At 41.1% G+C, this 18,662-nt stretch overlaps 1 protein-coding gene across 5 annotated transcripts in view; it reads right to left on the bottom strand.

Annotated features, from left to right (window-relative positions):
* TMEM178A (transmembrane protein 178A) overlaps positions 1–10,100 on the bottom strand; it is a 46,921-nt gene extending 36,821 nt beyond the window's left edge. For 2 of the 5 annotated variants that reach the window (XR_001596578.2, XR_001596579.2), the window contains exon 1: positions 9,024–9,467. Coding sequence is in view for 3 of the 5 variants with exons in the window: in XM_016142251.2 (XP_015997737.1) it covers positions 9,024–9,423 (400 nt within the window). In the remaining 2 variants the exon portion in view is untranslated. Of the gene's footprint in view, positions 1–9,023; positions 9,476–9,871; positions 9,893–9,979 lie in introns of those variants that run through there. The other 3 variants (XM_036224285.1, XM_036224286.1, XM_016142251.2) reach the window with 3 other exon arrangements.
* Between the last annotated feature and the right edge of the window lie 8,562 nt (positions 10,101–18,662).

Genomic DNA, 18,662 nt, shown 5'->3' with positions numbered 1-18,662 from the left:
TATCTTTTACTGCTGAATAGTAAAGTTCCCTTGTGTCCTTTGTTTCAAACACCTGAACAAAAAGACAGCATTTTTCAGAAATGTTCATGTTAGCGGTCATTATTTTTCCTGTCACTCTTTAGCTTATCTTTTTATTTTTCTACTTCCTGTTAGTTTTAGGTTTCCTTCATACAATACTTCCAATGTCTGAACACCAAATGAAAGTTTCCCTACAATATGTTAGATACTAAGGACTGAATCACCTAGAATAAGTGATTCTTAAGTATTGATGGCATAAAACAAATACTGAGCTCCAATTGCCCTAGTCTCAATTATTCCCATTGGCCATTATATTTTTGGTTTCTTCCCCCTGCAGTTTTATCTTCTATGTAAAACTGTCACTCTGATGATCTGTTTCATAATTTTTCATTCATATAACAGGTGATTTATTCTGTTATGTTTTAGGATAATTTCACTGAGTACCATTTAACAGGATGCACATACTTAAAATTCCATGACAACTGTAAACATTACTGTAAGCAGTTTTTAAAACTGTGAGAACTTGAGAAATGGCATTCAAACTCAAATTAACCAACAGCTCTCCCCCACCTACTCAGATCCCTTTTTCTACTGCTCTGGGTCTGGTTAGGGAAAGCACAACCCCACAACGAGGAGAACACAGCACCCATGTTTTTCCCTAAGCAGCCTCTTATTTTCAAAAACATTTCTTTTCCAATACTCCGTGGTAACATTTGTTGGCCGACTGAGTGAAGCAAATGCTCACATCCCCTTCACCAAATAAAAACTCCTTGAAATGTAGACGAAAGAGATCCAAGCTTCCCAAACCCCACTCCCCACTTCTCCTACCCTGCCTGTACCACTGTTACAGACTCCAAGTCTGAAAATCGGTGCTTACAGGCATGGCAGATGGACCATCAATGTTGATCTACAGTTGAGTAAAATGTCGTAAAGGGACAGTTAAGCCTTTTGGAATTATCTATATATATTCAGAATTTCCCACTTGTATTTCTGGAATTCCTTCCCTGTTTACCTGCATAGTATTGAATAACTTGGAAAAACCAAAAGGGAACATATTATTACATCCTTTAGATCTTTAGAGGAGAAATGAGTTGATTGATTTTTACCAATGAACAAAATATTTAAAAATCTAAACACTGGGGGACATCCAGCAAGTTATAGAAAATAATTCAGTGTGTCCTCAGTAATTCAAAATAACAGGGAACTAAAATAGGGTTTGTACCGTTCCCCTTTTTTCACTTGCTAATGCATCTTCTGATGGGTGTCCCCATGACATTTTTGTTTGGTCTGCAATCAGCTTATCTGGCTGAGTTACAAGAAAGATGGAGTAGAGTATGTAGTTTTCCCGTTACTCTGCAGCAAACAAAGGCTGTCAGCTCCATGCCAGCTCTCTCATGCTCCAAGAAGTTCAGTTTCTTCCTTTTAGTTAAAACTTGCAATAAAACAGATTAATCACTGCAATCACTTTTAACCACAGGGAAACACTGTGAGAGAGCAAAAAAAAATAAGCTGTCATGAATTTTACCAGATTCTGAAGATAAAGTCCACTTTCTATTTACGAATGGCTTTATTTTGATAAAAATCTTTACAACCAGTTCGGCAAAGCTTTAGACAATGTCAATGGTGTGGTGTTTTTAAAAATAGCAACTGTAAAAAAAAAAACAATTTTTTAAACCTAAAGTAAGTCTACATGATTAAAGATCTTATCTGATTTGCCCCCAAAATACTGAACTAATTAATGCTTTACTCCAAAATAGATATATTTGCTATTTGTATTATTTGCCATTCCTCCAGTTTTGTTGTTTTCAACTATTTTCTTCTATTTCAACAGTTACTTTTGAAAAGGCACAGGAATTGAGGAGGAGGACCAAATCTGATTATTTTTAATCTTTTACTAGAAAACAATTCAAGAAAATGAGCCCCAGTTGTTTACACAATTGAGTATTAAAAAAGGACCGTGGGCTCCGCCTGAAGGATAAGGTAGACCCGAAAAGGTGAGCTCAGGGAAGAAGACAGCCAATCCAAGGTCATAGCTTGCTTGGCGGAGGTGGCAGATCAGTAATCTGGGGTATACTGCATGGCAGGTGTATTCAAAGATGAAAGGAGGGTTTATTCTGGTAACTGTTGGGAAAACCCTATGACCCGCCTAAATTCTTTCCATGTTTCCATTCCTCATGGTCTCCCACTTTACATTGACATTGGGCGTCTTAGCCCTCAGTGAAATGTAACCTCCATCCAGATGCTCCCCCCCGAAAAAGCTTATTTTCTATGGCAATCAAGAACACTTGCAATTATGAGCAGTCTGTCTGCCTGATGGGGTTTGAGGGCTCTTTTTAAGCTTTGAAGAAGAAAAATCAGTAGCTAAGGGGGAAAAAAAATCACAGCAACTTGAGTATAATTGATTGTGAACTTTCTATGACACAGCAAAAACTCTTCTTCCCACCCCGAAGGCCATTGCTAAATGTTATCCATGAAGCATGACGAATACAAATTCCATTGATTCTGGCAATTTTGATCACAAACCACTTAAAACCCCATCCACTTTTATGTTTATCAATTACTTTTAAAAGACAATTCTTGTGTGCATATGAGAAGGAATGAAAGCAAGTATCTTTTTTTGATAGCAGAGTAGCAAGTAAGAATTTCTGTTTGAGATAACCTTCAAGAGTGTTAACAATAGAATGTTTTGAAACACAGAGTATCACACTTGGGTATGGTGAGCCTCAAAATATTGTGGGACAAACTACAAATCTAGTCATTAAAGGTTATGTAATATGAACTGAGAGTTGTTTAATTGAAAAAAGTCCATTTATTCCTGTGTCTAATGTCTGATATGTTAACAGAAAAAAAAATGCATCATCTTCTCTCCCCTGTGTAAGATAAATGTGTGTGACGTAACAGTTCACTGGGAGACCCACCATAAATTTCAGCCATGGTAGGAAAAATGACTCCTTCCTGTGCCCAAAAGAGAAATCTGCTCTGTTAATGGGCATGGAGAGAAGCAATCTTCAAAGTGGAGTGTGTACATGCTGAGAGGTACACAAGCAATCCTTTGGAATATGGGATAAAATAGTTAACTTCTATTTATATCTATTTATTACCACGGCTCTTCAATATTTGCTTTTGTCTGTGCTTTATGATATGTGTTAGTATAGTCCATGCACACGATTTAAAAATGAATAAATACAAATTATCTAGAACGATGCTCAAAACCATTTTGGAGACCACTTGCTTCAAGAAGTAAAGAAAGAAAAAGGAAGTCATAATGATATCCCTGGCACTCCCAAAACTGAGGAATCCCTTCACCGGCAGCATCTTCTGGTCCAAGAGGTCAGAGAACAACATGTGAACTAATGGGTCAAGAAGGAGAAACGATGCTAGCCTCTCCATTTTCCTAGATATATCTACTCTTGGGAGATAATTACTAACGAGCTAAAGAAAATAATCAATCTATTTTTGTGCCAGGTAGAACTTGGTGGGTCCTGTACAGACTATTAATTTCATGGAAAATAAGCAACAAGGGAAACAGATAAATCATTAGCAGAGTGAAGAGCAGACCCAGTGAATTCCTACGAATTCTCCTTCTTTCTTTTTCTGGCAGAGAGGAAAATGACAAAGCATCTGTGTCCCACTGCCTTTGATATCTCCATTTACCTCATTAGAGGAAAAATGTTTGTGAAACCACAAGGACATGTTTTATTTTAAGTTTCAAGAATTCAGTCCCAAATGATTTATACAAGTTACCATTGGGCATACAGAGTTACAATCTTCACGTTTCTGAAATTCTATCATTTTAGATTCCATAAAAACAAAACACTATAGCATTAATTGTTCTTTTGTTTACTGCAGGCAATATATAATATTAGAATTTGATTTATATAAACAAGGTACATATATTTGAAAAGTAATGTTAATTGTTTTGAAAGAAAATTTTTAATTAAAAAACTTTTTAAGTTAAGGCTGGCAAGAACCGTTGGAAGTTTTGATATAGTTTCAATGACTAATTCCTATTCAAAATTAATTTCTCCAAAGTTCTACATAATGTATTCGCTAGTCTCATCAATGTTTATTTATTAAAGTCGGTGTTTTCAGTAAGTGAAAGAAGCATTATATAATGATTCCAATTGAGTCTCCTTCCATCTGTCCTCCTATTTTACTGTGTATCCAGTAGTTTAAATATAAGAACTGCACTTGGAACAGAATGGCCAGGAGTCCCCCAAAGGGTACAGCACTCCAGCACTTTGCACAGTATTTTCTGTCATTTACCTACCAATGCTAGCAGCCTTCCCAGAGTACTTGTTCCATAACTTACTAAGAATAGTCATTGTATAATCAACTAGAAAATAACTCCATCACTAGATATAAGCTCAATGAAGGCATTTTTATCCATTTTGTTCACTCCTGTATCTTCTACACCTAGAACAACCCCTGACAATATACGTTTGTTGAGTAAATACACTGGGTGAATGAATGAATGAATGAATGAAATATTATCAGTTAATTTTGCAGATTAACTAAGACTCAGAGGATTTCATAAAGGTAGCAGATGGTAGTGCCATAATTTAATGTAAGCCAGCCTCCAAGATAGAGAAGCGATATGGAATGAAGAATCTATCTTTAGGTCACCTCCTCTCATCTCATGGGCTCCTTACACAATCCATGCCACACACCCCTGACTGACAGACCTTCTATCACCTTTACATATAAAGAAAAGTTTCTTTCAAACCCATGACAGTCCCAGTGTCACTGAGGGGCCTGAGGCTCTACGCTTTAAGTCCATTCTCTCAAGTTTTCTACCCTTCTTATTGCTGAGTAGAGGATAATTACATTTGCATACTTATCAGAGACAGTCTGTACTCTGACCAGGCAAGTTTCCTTAGCATCCAAAGTTAACTGCAAGAAGGGCCTCTATGAAAGAATAATTTAGAGTCAATTGACCAACTCAAATACAAAAGAACTTCCACATTTGTAACCAAAATCTTCCTAATATTGCTTGGCACATAATAGGCTTTCAATAGGCATTTATTGCAATGACTAGTAAACCATAGAAATAGAGTGTGAACCTAATATCTTTCACACATTTATAAGTCCATGTTATCCCAGTGGACAAGATAGGGAAATGTGGATTGGTCAGTACAGTGCAAGTAAGAGGATTTATGGCTAAAAATGCAGCTGTAGTCAGACTTAGCTGGTGAGTGGTCCTTTGTCAGCCTGGAAGAATAGCGTAAAGTTATTTGTTTTGTTTTGTTTTGTTTTGTTTTTTTTGCTTTTTTGAGTTAATTTATTAGTTCTATTTTTGAGACATTTGGCTCATATTTTTCAACATTAATTAGGTAAACACCAACAATATAATAAATCTGGGGTGTCTTTTTTTGTATGTTAGAACTTAAAATATTTTATTTTTGACTTAGAATCAGTTTAGCATTGTTATAAATGATGACAACTGCCAACTAAGTTTTGCTCTAATAGCACCGATTTACATTTATATTTAATTTATTCTTTAAATTGTAGTACTTGGTGTCCAATTCTCATAGTTCACCATTTACGCTTCTTTTTCTTTTTAATATACAATCCATGAAGTGACTCCACTCCCCACACCCCTAACCCTCCGTTTACTCTAGCACCCAATGGCACTACACACAACCATTAAAATAATATTGACTATATAGTCTATGCTAGGTTCTCGTCTTGGTTCCAGTTTTGGTTCTTAATGGGTTCATCAATAACTTCACCTCCATTCTCATCGAAGGTCCTGGTTGAAGGTCCAATCTAGAGCTTAGGGGGTCACTCTGGCTAGACATGAACTAGAATCATAATGAAAGGGTAACAATCAGAATTTGATGATTTTTCCCAAATACTTGTCCCATTGATTCTGCCGCTTGTGATTTCTGTTAAGTAGATTAAGACTATAGAGCCTACTCATTTCATTTCTAAGCCAATCTCTCATTGTCCATATCAAATGTTTCTATCTCCTCTTTATCTCTGAAAAATGCCTGCCTCCATGAACAGGAAATGCAAACAATTCCAACTGTGAGAATGTTTTCCATATTATCAACTTTACGGCTTTCCTCTGCAACTTTCGCCCACCTTTTGGCTTTGCTCTCCAAGTCCAAACAAAACAAGTCTGACCTCTTTTTCTCTCAAAAAGCTCACTAAATATGTGGTTCTTATGGCCCTTTCCCATCCCTCTGTACTCTCCCATCTGAGTGTATATTTCTTCCTTTATTATTGAAATTTCTAAATGTTAGAATTCATAAATAAGGCAATTCAGAGAGGAAAATAAGAATGAAACTTGAGACCCTAGTTACCAATTTTTTTAAAATAGATATATCAATTTCTAATTATCTATGACTTATTTAAGAAATTCATACCTCAGCCACTGATGTCAGATGCTAAAACAAAGGTTATAATGTCTACCTAAGACGGGTGTCAAAATCATCTATTGAGAAGAAAATGTTGGTGATTTTCCTTTCTCAAATTATTCATAGAATTTTAAAGCTGTTCATTTCACCCATTCACTTCATAGAAGAGGACATTGAGATCCAGAGCAGATGTGTAACTAGCCCAAGGTAGGTTAGTAACAATGTTGAGAGTACTTAAGGTATTTTTGGCCTTCTCCCAAATAACAAATATGGTCCTATAATGTCCTGATGTCTGGTGTTTTCTCCAACTTCGTTATGTCTTAATAATGTCAGCTCTTTAACTTCCCAGGAAGCTAATTTTACATTGTTATTGTTACAACAATAATTGATAGATTTTAGAACAAGAAAATTTCCTAAAGAATAGTCAGCCTTCCTAATACCATAGACAAGAAACTAAAGGCCAAGGAGGCCTGAACACCTGTTGGCAGCTACACTGCAATTTAGCAGCAGAGCCAGCAACAGAACCCATGTCTTCTGATTACAACCTAGAACTTTATTTTTCTGCTCAAAGGATTAGCTAAACACCATTGATATTATAAACCTGAGATTATTTTAATCTAAAACACTGTATTCATGACTAGAAAAATAGAATGCTTCTAACTAATATACAAATTCTGTCTTACAGAAAAGTACTAGGCTGGACAACCATTAGAATGACTGCAGAAGGAGGGACTTTGAGCAATGGCTGGGAGTTTTGATTCAATGACCTATAAGGTCCCTTCTATCTCTAGGATTATTTGATTCTGGACTGCCAAGGAGCTGGGCACTTCAGCTAGCCAGAGCCCCTGCAGAGGCAGGGAATGTGCAGTGTCCTGTAGGGAAGTCCCTCTCCTGCTGTTGAGTTGGACTCTTCCCTAATGTTGCAGGTTATTACTCTTTATCCAATTTACATGCGATCAAATACTCTAGGCATAGAAAGACTAAGGAAATGCAGGTCTGTCATCTCCAAAGACAGACTACACTGCTTAGCTTTCAAAATTGCCTTGCCTAACTGAGCATTCCAAAACTAAGCTTCCAAATTCAGCTTTTACAGTTTGTTCATGTACTATGCTACTATCAGAATTAATTATGCAGCATCTTCATGAGGAGAAATCAGATAGGATATGAGTTAGAAGAGGAAAGAAAAAGTGCACTTCCCAAAGGAAGGTTACTGTATCTGATCCCCCAAAAGCTCTGGAGTCCTTCCATGTGCAGGCTGGTTTCAGATGGCAGTCCCCAGCTGAGCTAGCCACAGGAAGGAGGAAGTTGACACGTTTGAGAAATGAAGAATATACCATGCCAGCTAACAAGACTCTGAAGGCCAAAATATTATTAACTCCCTCCTTTCTAAGTAGTTCCATTCCAAACTGTAATTCAACACAAGTTTGTTCATTTGCTTTCCTAAATGACTACTAAATACCAAAATGTACTGGTTTTAGACTTTTCCTTTTTTCGCAATAATGAATCCAAGGCAAAGAGGTTTTCTTTTCATATCAAAGAAAAAGAATTCTCAACAGGATTGTCTCAATGAATATTTTAACATGAATGAGATTACAAAAAAAAAAAATCAAACTATCTGATTGCATGCATGGGGACCAGGTGTTGCATAGATTTCAGAAGAGCAAATTGATGCTCTACAACTCAGTGCCAAAAAACAAAACAACAACAGAAACATTCTTACAAGATTATCTCAAACGCATAAGAGAGAGTAATTACATAGAGATCCCATTGCAAATCTAGAAAGCTCTACTTTCAGTGGTTTGGGCAGGTTCTCTCCTCTCCTCACCCTGGTGCGCCCAGACACCGAGGATAGTGTGTCCCAGTCATCAGGAAGGTTCCAAAACAGTAGCTGTCCTATCTGCATCCAGCTGCCTCCACCAATGCATGGACGGTGTATTCGAGGTCTAATCCATAAGAACCCTGCACTCGGGGGGTTCGGAGGAAGGTTCCTGGGCCTTCTGAGCTCCCCGTTAGCCTGCAGCTCCCATTAGCCTGCCAGATACCACATCGGTTCTGCCTGCGACCAGACATCAGCTCAATACAAAGAAAAAGCCCCTTTCCTCCTCTTCGGAGGTTTGCACCACTTTTCTTCCAAAGGTATTTCTAAAAGGAAAGCACAACTTGAGAGAAGGAGCCCGAGTGGGAAAGGTGAGGTCTTTTCGATTGTTACCCCCCGTGACGACCAGCTTCAGGAAAACCGGCACACGCATTCCAAGTCAGGCAGGTGTACAAAGACGGCGAAGGAAGGGCGGCGAGGGAAAGAAGAGGGGAATGAGGAGGCAAGGGAAGGAAAGAAGCAGATAAAAGCGGGGGACTAAAGCACAGACTTAACGGAAAAGGGTAAAGGAATAGCAGGATGAGGAGGGAAGAAGAGAGTCATGGAAAGAAAGAAGACCGAGAGAGAGAGACGAAAGGAGAAACGGGGGTAAAGAAAGGGAGAGAGAGAAAGAAAGGAAGCGGCGGGGAAGGATGAAGGACCGTGCCCGGCAGCGGAGCGCGGGAGCGCGGCGGGGAGGTGGCCGCAGGGACCGGCGCGCCCCTGGGGAGCCGCGGGCTGCGCCGCGCGCCTGGGCGCCCAGGGCACAGGGCGCGCCGGCCGCTCACCTTTCAAGATGAGGGTGTCGATGTCCCGGTCGATGCCCAGAAAGTAGCACTTCCTCCAGAGGCCCGAGTAGGTGGCGAAGAGCGGCCGGCCGCACTCGGCGTCCAGCCCGCCGAGCCCGAGCAGCGAGCGCCAGGACTCGGGGTCCGCGCGCCCGGGGCCGCCCGGGAGCAGGCGGCGCCCCAGCGGGGGCGAGTCCCGCAGCGGCAGGTGCGACAGCGGCATCAGACGGTTCTTCTGGTCCGGGGGGTCGGCGCCCGCGCGGCTGCGCTCGCAGCTCTCCTTGTGGCGCCGGGGGTCGGTCTCGTACCAGTGGTCTGTGAAGATGGCCGTGACGAGCAGCCCCAGGGAGCAGAGGCTGAGGCCGAGGCTGAGCGCCGTGACGAGCGCCCGCGGCTCCATGGCTTCCCGCCCCGCCGCCGCCGCCGGTGGGCTCACGCGCCGCCGCCAGACACAATGCACTTGGCCTCGGCTCTGCTCCGCGCTCCCTCCCGCGCTGCCCCACCTGCCCCCCGCCTCCCTCCCGCGGCCTCCCCACCCCCGGGCGCCGGCCCCTCTGGCTCCCTCTGCCCCTTCCTTATCTCTCCTTCCCACCGCCCTTCTGCCCTCTCCCCGGCCCCCAGGCTCCGCGCCCTCCCTCGCGCCCGCCGCACTTTCTAGCCCTCCTCCTCGTCCCCAGCCCCTCGGCTCACTCTCCGCGCCCCCACCCCGCTCACTCCCCTCTCCTCTCCTCCCTCCTCCAGATCTAACTGTCCTCCCTTCTCTTCAGCGATCCCCTTCCCTTTTTAATCCCTCCTTGCCGCCCTCACTTTTCTCTCTCCTCTTAACCCTGTCCCTGCTTCCTCCTTACTTTTCTTCAACTCTTCCTCTCTCTCTTTTCCCCACTGCTCTGTCCCTGTTTCCCGGCTCGGTGTCCCTTCATAGCCCTGCCCTGGACTCGATGCTTCTCTCCACCTACCCCTGAGCACACTGCCGTCTGCTCCTGTCCAACGACCTTAAAAGACATCCACCAACATCAGACTCGGTCTTGTCACTTGTCCAACTTGATTTTGATCAGTGTCCCGTTTTGTACCCAGGAGCAAATCCCATCCGGATGAGGCTGCATGGTAGCGTTTAACTCCTTGGAATCTTGATCTGGAGCTGAAGACCCTTCTCCCGTCCTTGACAGCTCTCTGCCTTCCTCTTTCTTTCTCACTTGCCCGTGGCTACCTCCGAGCATTCTCTCTGCTCCCGTCCCTTTTCTGAAAGAAAGGGCACCGAGTGTCACTCGACCGATGGCCAGAGAGTTTCTCCCACTTCACTTCAGCCTGCACGGAGGTGGACTTCTTTTTCGCTGACCACCTCCATCTGCCGCCAGAGTGACAGCCTCATGGAATTTCTAGAAGAGCACAGGATCAATAGACCCTTGCAATGGCACCTGCTCTGTAAAGTGATTATTGGCATAGAATAAAGACACTCCCTTCCCCCCCCCCCCCCACCCCCCAGTAATAAATCAAAGTAATGATTTTTCTCTTGTGCAAATTTCTTGCATGAGCTGGAAGGGTCAACAGCAAAGCAATGCTATACACCAAAGTCAACATGACAGCTCTCTTCTGTTCTTCCAGACACACAGTAGTCACAGGCGTTAATTCTGAGAATGGCAAACAGATTCACATTTTCTAAAATGAAGAAAGACCCAGGGTACTGAAAGAGTTAATTGCTTATGCTGTGTATTCTTATAACAGAGATGCAATACCCTTGTGCCACTTAGTGCCCTTGGGGCTATGTCAGAGACAGAAAACCATGCTGCATGAGCCCAGGGATGCCAAGTCTTATGTTCTTATGCTATGAAACATTAATGATGAAAGATTATGAGGTATTCATTAGATGCTAAATGTCATTACTCCACAATTTAATGGGACTTATTAATTAGTGCCCCACACCATTGGTATTAATGTGATTTATATATTTCCTCCAGAATGAAATCTGTATCAGAATCTTGCTCAGATTTATTTTCATTGCTGTTTGTGCTCACTATCTTCGGCGGGTATATTTCCAGTGAAAACTTGTACCTCTTCTGAGCTCTTAGTTCACAGGTAAGTCACTTAGGCAAATCTTTCAGTCATATCAGATTCCCATGCCCATTGCTGCTGATCTGACAATGTGAATTATTGGATTTTCTCACAGCTCGAGCAAGATCTATGGTGAGCTCTAGTCTAATTAAAGAAGACAAAGAATTATAATTTTGGTGTACCTCTCACCTATAAGCTTTTCCATGAAAGGAAATACTAAACTCATCAAAGGAGTCTTATCTGGACTTACACAAAAATGATGAGACTTAGAAGCTTTCTTTAATTTATACTCTATAATATGTGTAAGTCCTAGATCTTTATGGATACAAAGAGAATACTTTTAACTGTGAGCCTACAGTTGACATTTGAAATTCACTCAAGTTGTCATATGTCCTTTTAATTAAAAATTTTTAAAAAAAAACCTCTTGAGATAAAGTGATTACAAGTTTTAAGGGTGGTCAGAGCTTTTGCAAGGCCTCACTCCCTTTTCAAACACTGATGTTCTACAGGAAATAAATTCCGCCACACTTCAGAGTCACCTGATTATCTTCACACAATAACTCAACTAGAATAGACAGAAAGAAACCTCTTTCTTAGGCATTTCTAGTGAACTTAAAAGGACACACTGTTCTGCCTATTTTTCCTAGCCAGAATTCTTGAATCATACCCTTCCTTAGAAAATAGCGTTATTCTCCAAGTTCATTTATGTCTATGTTTAAGACCAGCCTCAGCATATAATTCAAAGGTTACTAAATGATGGATTACCCTTGACAGTATTTCATTAAAAATGTCACACATTACAAATATGGGCCAGCAGTATGTAGGGAGCACATTGCCTCTGCTGGTGCAGCACCGATGCCATCAGCAGGGAGGTGACATATGATGCGTACACAGGCTTTGCTACAGCAACTGTACATTGCTCCATCCATATTCTTAAAATTTCTCTTTTGGAGAACCCCCACTCTGTTGGAGGAGTAGGGAATACAAGGATAAATAAATGGTTCTCATCTTCGAGATGCACTAAGTCTAGAAGCAAGAGACAGACACATAAACTGTTCTATGTGCTCTAGCAGAAATAAGAACAAAGTGTTATGGGAACACAGACAATGAAAAAATTAACTACTTGAGGGGCATCAGGCAGGCTACTTAGAGACAGTAACTTTTGAGTTCTTTCTCAAAGGATGAGTCAAACTTTACCATGAGGATTAGATCAGGCCTGTTGAAATGGTCAGACTATAACGCTTTGATTTATATGTCTACCTTGCAAATTTGGAGGCTTCAATATTTTGAGCCACTGTAAAATAAGAATTTTTTTCTATGTTTTTAAATTATTAAGCCGTCATGTTCTAACATCTGACTACAAGCTAAATGATGAGTAGAAGCAGAAGTCTAAGCCAGAGTATAGCTAATGTAGGAGGGCACTTAGCCTGGCAGGGAGTCAACGTGCTGTGAGATCAAATATCCAACCAGAACACTGTGGAATGTCTCAGCTGTGGCTGTGCTGTGGCCTCAACATTTTTCAAACTTAGCTTGTTCCTCACTTGTCTTAAAAATCTGATATCCCCCATGCATCCCTCAAAGAACAACGATGTCCTAAATTGGCAGAGATGGAGCCAGAGAATTTCCACCTGGGCGTCTCTCACTGTAACTCTTATATTTCCCTATGGTCCAGCTGGCCCTCCCCACTTCTCCCTCTCTGGTATTGACAAGTCATTCAAGTCACTCAAACTCAATATTTTAGAATTATCTACCACATTCAAAAAATGATGTGGATTCTTCCTTTGACATGTCTTTTATAGTCAATTTTTTTCTCTACATTTCTACCAATTTCTATCATTATGCTTTTCTCGCCTCACATCCGGATTGTTATTACAGCTTTCTTCCTTGGTCCCCACCATTCCAGGAACAACCCTGCCTGCAGTTATCCTGGATACTGTTGCCAAATGCATCTTCCTTAAATGTTACTTTGATTATGTCATCTCTCATCTTCCAACTCTCCTTTCTAAATTAGAGCGAATTATCTATCGTATTGCTCGTGTCCTTCTTTCCTTCTGTCAGTATTCCCACAGCATTTAAATATCCAAACGATGAGTTGGCCATGTTTAAATATTTAGAAAACAAAATACTTTGCATCCTCCAAACACACTTATCATAACATATAAGTGCTTTATGACATCGTGTTTCTCTTTACAGTCAGGCAGTTGTTAAATAATTTTTTTTAATATAAAAAGGTTTGTACACACATACACAACTAGATCTCCAATTATCACAGAGCTATGGCAATAATTTATTGACATACCTATGCTAAGCTAACCAGGAGTATTCTAAAAGGCTTTTACCCTTTGCCCCAGTGCTGAGACCAAAAGCAATATCTTTCCTCATTTCAAACACTTAAATTCCACAGAATTTACACAATGCAATTTAACCAAAACCACATACTGGTTTTCATAAGGAATGGAGATTTTTTTTCTGGGTAATACCAGACTTTAATTTTTTTAGCATTTAATGTAAGGATATAGGCCATTATGTTATTGATCTACAGTATGTCATTTCTGTAAATAATTGAGGTATCATATGTTAAAATCACGATTCTAAATCGTTTCCCTAAAGCAATTTTATTTTAATTAAACAAAATATATTCAGCACCTCTAATATAAGTCATTGTGCCAGGTCCCACTAGATCATGCAAAGATGAAAAACCATGGCCTGTGCCCTCAGGGAGCTATAGATTAGTGAAGGGGGAAGATACAAATGCAAGAGGCTAAAAGAGGGGGGATGCCTAGGAGGAGTGCTGTCACAGAGCTGCAAACCAGATGCAACCGGAAAACACAGTACACAGAGTTACTTTCCATTGGGAAGAATATGGGTAAACCAAGGGGATCTCCGTTAGGCCTTGGAGGAAAAGGGATATTTTCTGTATGTGTGTCAACTCAGTTCAAGGTAAAGCCAAAAGTGAATTTTAGAAGTAGCACCTACCACAGTGCTCTTCTCTACCCCACGCATGTGGTAAATCATCTTGGCAGTACCATTTTGTCACTAACTAGAAGCCTGGAACCATAAAATACCACAATATCCCCGAAATAGACGGTGCCTGATAAGTTTCTCATTTCACTGACACACTACAGAATGTCACCATTCTTTTTCACATTCCTGGATTAAGCTGTTTCCTTTTTAGGGCCTTTAAGCACATATGGTGAAAAAAAAAAAATCACATTAAAGAAACCCATAACCATGTTAAGTCCCACTCAGAGTGTGATGTTTGAGCAGATGGTGGCTCATTAATTGCCATACCTAACTGTATTCCCACCTTATCTGTGTGTATGAATACCGAAGTTGGGGTCCAATTCAACTCATGTAGGCCGTGCTTGAAAACCAAGGCATTGATGGATGTAACTAAGATGTCCAGTCTCTCCAACTCACAGCGGCCAGTGATGCTTTCTGTGTAAACAATTAAAAGCGGTGTCTCCAGGTGTGTCACCTTTTGCTTATCCTCAAACCTCCTTTCTCAGCTGCATCTGCTCCAAGGCTCCAGGATCTAGGGCCCAAACGTGTGTGCTACAGTCAGATCACCTAGGAACTTCAGACGCACCACTTCCTACCTACTCATTCTTAGCCAGTTACCTCACCTCTGTGATTCATCTAAATTCTGAAAAACAGGGAGATCAATGTCTGCCTCACGGGACGGACTCGCGATCACCACATGCAACATGTTTCCTCCCGCTGCCACTCCTGCTCCCTTCTCCTCCCTACTCTATCCAGGTAAACTTATAGACATGCTTCAGAAATCCCATAGCCTAATTATATTAAGCCCATATAATTTGAACATCATAAATGCAAATAGCTAAATAAGTTATTAATAACATGGTTTTTTTCATATTACTTATTATTTATGTAGGAAGGGTAATCCACTGTTCTCATTTGTTTGGTTAATATTTATTGAGCACCTATGGGCCGGGGAGAGAGCATTCCAGGCAGAGGGAACAGCCAGTGCAAAGGTCCTGTGGTATGAAAGAGCTTTATACCACTAAAGACCTGAAAAGAGACCACAGTAGGTAGAGGGTAGTGAATGAGGCAGCAAGTGGGATGAGACTCAAGTGCAGAGTTAGCCAATGGCAAGATCATACATGGTCTTGAAGGCCATCCTATGGAGTTTGGACTTTGCTTAAAAGAAAACCTTTGAAGAGTTTTAAGCAGGGGAAGGGCATGAGTTGATTCATGCTTTAAGTGTCACTCAGAAGACTATGCAAAAAATGAATTGGAGCTGGGGGTGGAAATCAGAAAACCAGCCAGGAGGCTATTGTAATAGTCCAGACAAGGGCGTTAGTAGACTAACCTGCAAAGACTTCAATAGAAACAGAGAAGTGAGTAGAGATTGAAGTCACAGAATTTCTGTGAATCCAGATAAGGAAAAGGAGAAATGAAGAATGATGCCTACCCATCTGGTTCGAGTGTCTGTCTGAATAGTGGCATCGTGAACTGAGATGTGGAACACACTGGGGGGAGAAGTAAAGTAATCTGTTTTGGACAGAAGTTTGAGATGCCATTTAGAAATCTTAATTGGATATATGAAACAGAGTAAGGAAAGCAGTCTGGAATGGAGATTTAGGTTTTAGAGATGTCAGAATATAGGTATTATATGTATGTCGATATTTAAATTCACAGGAGCAGATGAGATTGCTCAAGGGAAGTGTAGCTAGAAAAACTAAGAGGTTCAGGTCAATAAAGGATGAAGTGTCACAAAGAGCCTGGGAAGGAAGGTAGGAGGGAAGCCAAGAAAATACATGTACCCAAAGCCAAGTCAGGGGAGTCTAATAATATGCTATGATAACATAGCGACAGAACAATGTGGAGTCATACAGAGAGCGCTTCAAATTCTAGTGTTATTTATCAGAGTGGAGAGAAATTTACTTAGCCCTTTCAAGTCTCTGTTTCCTCATCCGTGAACTTGGGATAAGAGTAATAACAGCGTTCTTAAGAGTTGCTATGAGAATCAAACATAGTGAATATAAAACACTTAACAACATAGTGAATGTAAAGACTGGCATATAATAAGTGCTCTGTATTTAAATAGCAGCTGTTGTCATTGTTGTTATCATCGCCAACAATAATATTTGGTGACTGCTCACTGCCATTTGCAGGCCATGATCTTAGGTGTAGTACAGAACATTATTCTCTTAAGAACTGTGCCCTAATGAAAAGCATGGAGGCCTACCATAAGGCCCCTAAAAACATAAATCATCTGTAGTATTGGTGGAATGATGGGCATTCAAAAGTATGAGAAACCATTACGCTCTCTCAATAGGCTATTCTGTTATGAACCCATAAAGGAGGTTTAATGCTCCTTTGTGAATAGCCGAAATAAGCTGTCAGAGTACGATAAGGTATCTCCATTTCTCAAGGTCTTTAAATGGACTAGATAGAAAACCCTCTGCAGAAAATGACTGCTCATAGCTACTGCATTTTGGGGGCACGAATCATGTTAGGGAAATACAGGGAGTGCCTGGACCTTACCCAAATCATGCAAGGGGCTGGGAAAGCCCTGAGAGGACTAAGGGACATTAATACAGCTGTGGATAGCATCTGGATGAGAGGAGGAAAAGACACGGCCTCCCTTTTAGAAGGATGAGGAGAAAAGGGTAAAGACTCAGAGAGGACCCAAGACTCAGCCAAGATGCAGCTGCTAGAAGCAGGAGAAGGTGGCTCTCCGGGAATGAAGAGAAATCCAGACTTGGCCCACGTGAGCTAGGTCAGCATTCTAGATTCAAATTCTCAAGACCAGGAGACAAAGACGGAGTCAGATGTCCCTAAAAAGGGTGAATTCAACACAGGTCCGTAGGCATTTACACCTACTTCAGAGAGCAAGACTACTACCCTGGAAGACTCTGTTTTAATCTTCACTTCTTGATTTGGATAAAGCCCTTGAAAAATTGCTTGAGTCCAGGCAATCATTTGCCAGTACATGACTAGCTATTGAATCAGATACTCTGAAGAATACGTAACAATGTTTTGTGCTCTTTACAGTCTTCAGTGTGCCAGTATTTCATCAGGCACTGTGGAGTATAATCATCTGATGGGCACAGGGCTTGGAGACTTCTTTTGGAAAGAGTAACCAGTTTGACAGGACTTGGCACACACCTTCCTATAGCTGCACCTGAGCCCCTGTAAGGAGTGGGTACCACATGGCATTGATGGTCACTCAAGTGAAGAAGTAAACGAAAGATTGAGGACAAATTACCATCTTACCTTCAACTATTGGTATGGAGAGGTAGGATCTTGTCAGGGTCAGATTTATGAGGCTAATTAAAAAAGAGAGAGAGAGAGAGAAAAAAAAAAATGCACCAATGGCCAAAAAGAAATCTAAGTAGGTGGCTTTGATGTATGAGTTCCCTCTGCCTAATTTATTTGGTGTCTGCAATCTGTATGTGATCAAGAGCCTTGGACTATGTGAGTGGCAAATCAGGAGGAGGCTGGCAGTGGGGGAGATGTCTCTTAGTGTTTTCCAGCTAGGTTACCATGTGTCTTTATGAATCCCACTGAAACAAAAACACAGCAAAAAAAAGGGGGGGCAGAATTTTCTCCTAAGGATCCTCATATTTAGCCAAAAGACATCTCCCAAAGTTTGAAACACTAAAGTTTTAATCCTAACCTCAATAACTGCATTTCTGAATAAAATTCTTTAATTTCTCAACTTCCTTTTCTGAAAGCTGTCTGACTCTTTTGTTCCTGAATTTTATGGGCATGGTTTTAGTTACCTGCTTTTTCCATTCTCACTTGGCAGTTTACCCTTTTCCATTCCAGAGCAACTGCTTTTGCCAAGAAACTCAGGTTCTTTGTGTCAATAAAGTAAGAACTTAAAATGGCTTTCACAGCAGTATTGTTAATGGGATTTATAGAGTGCTCTTTTAAATATTTGTAGCAATGACAGCAAATTAGATATGAAATCCTGAATGAGGGAGGTTAAAACCCAGAATATAGTACCATGTATAGAGAGTTTTTAGACCAGTAGAGGGCAAGAAGTGGTTCAGATTCTGGATAGATTTTACAAGTAGAGCCAACAAGATTTTCTGATGTGTACAATGCTTGGTGAAAGAGAAAGAAAGAGACTTGGATGGAGTTGTCATCAACAGAAATAGAGACGGCTATGGAAAGTGCAGGGTGAACGAGGGACAGTAGCAGGAGCTCGGCTTAGGGCACCCTACATTTGAGATGCCTATTAGGTATGTAAGTGGAGATGCTGAGTGAGCACTTGGATGTACACATCTAGAGCTCAAGGGAGGGGTTCAGGCTAAGGATATAAATTTGGGAGTCAACAGGATCTACCTATGGATGGTACATTAAGTTATTGTCTCCCAGGGAGTGAGTGTTGATAGAAAAGAGAAGAGGGCCAAGGACTGAGATATGAAAACTGCTACAAGTGGGGGTCTAAGAGATGTACAGGAACCAGCAAAAGGGGTGGAAGGGGACTAGCCAAGAGAGATAGGAGAGTGTCGGGGTCCTGGAAGCCAAGGAAAGAAAGTGTTTCAAATAGGAAAGGGTCACCAAGGTCTCAAAGTTTCTGATTGGTCAATCAAGGTAAAAAATGGAATTGAG

Source organism: Rousettus aegyptiacus, unplaced genomic scaffold, assembly GCF_014176215.1.
Source record: "Rousettus aegyptiacus isolate mRouAeg1 unplaced genomic scaffold, mRouAeg1.p scaffold_m13_p_7, whole genome shotgun sequence".
NCBI lineage: Eukaryota > Metazoa > Chordata > Mammalia > Chiroptera > Pteropodidae > Rousettus > Rousettus aegyptiacus.
The sequence above is the reverse complement of the archived record's forward strand: the minus strand, read 5'-3'. Positions and strand labels throughout refer to the sequence as shown.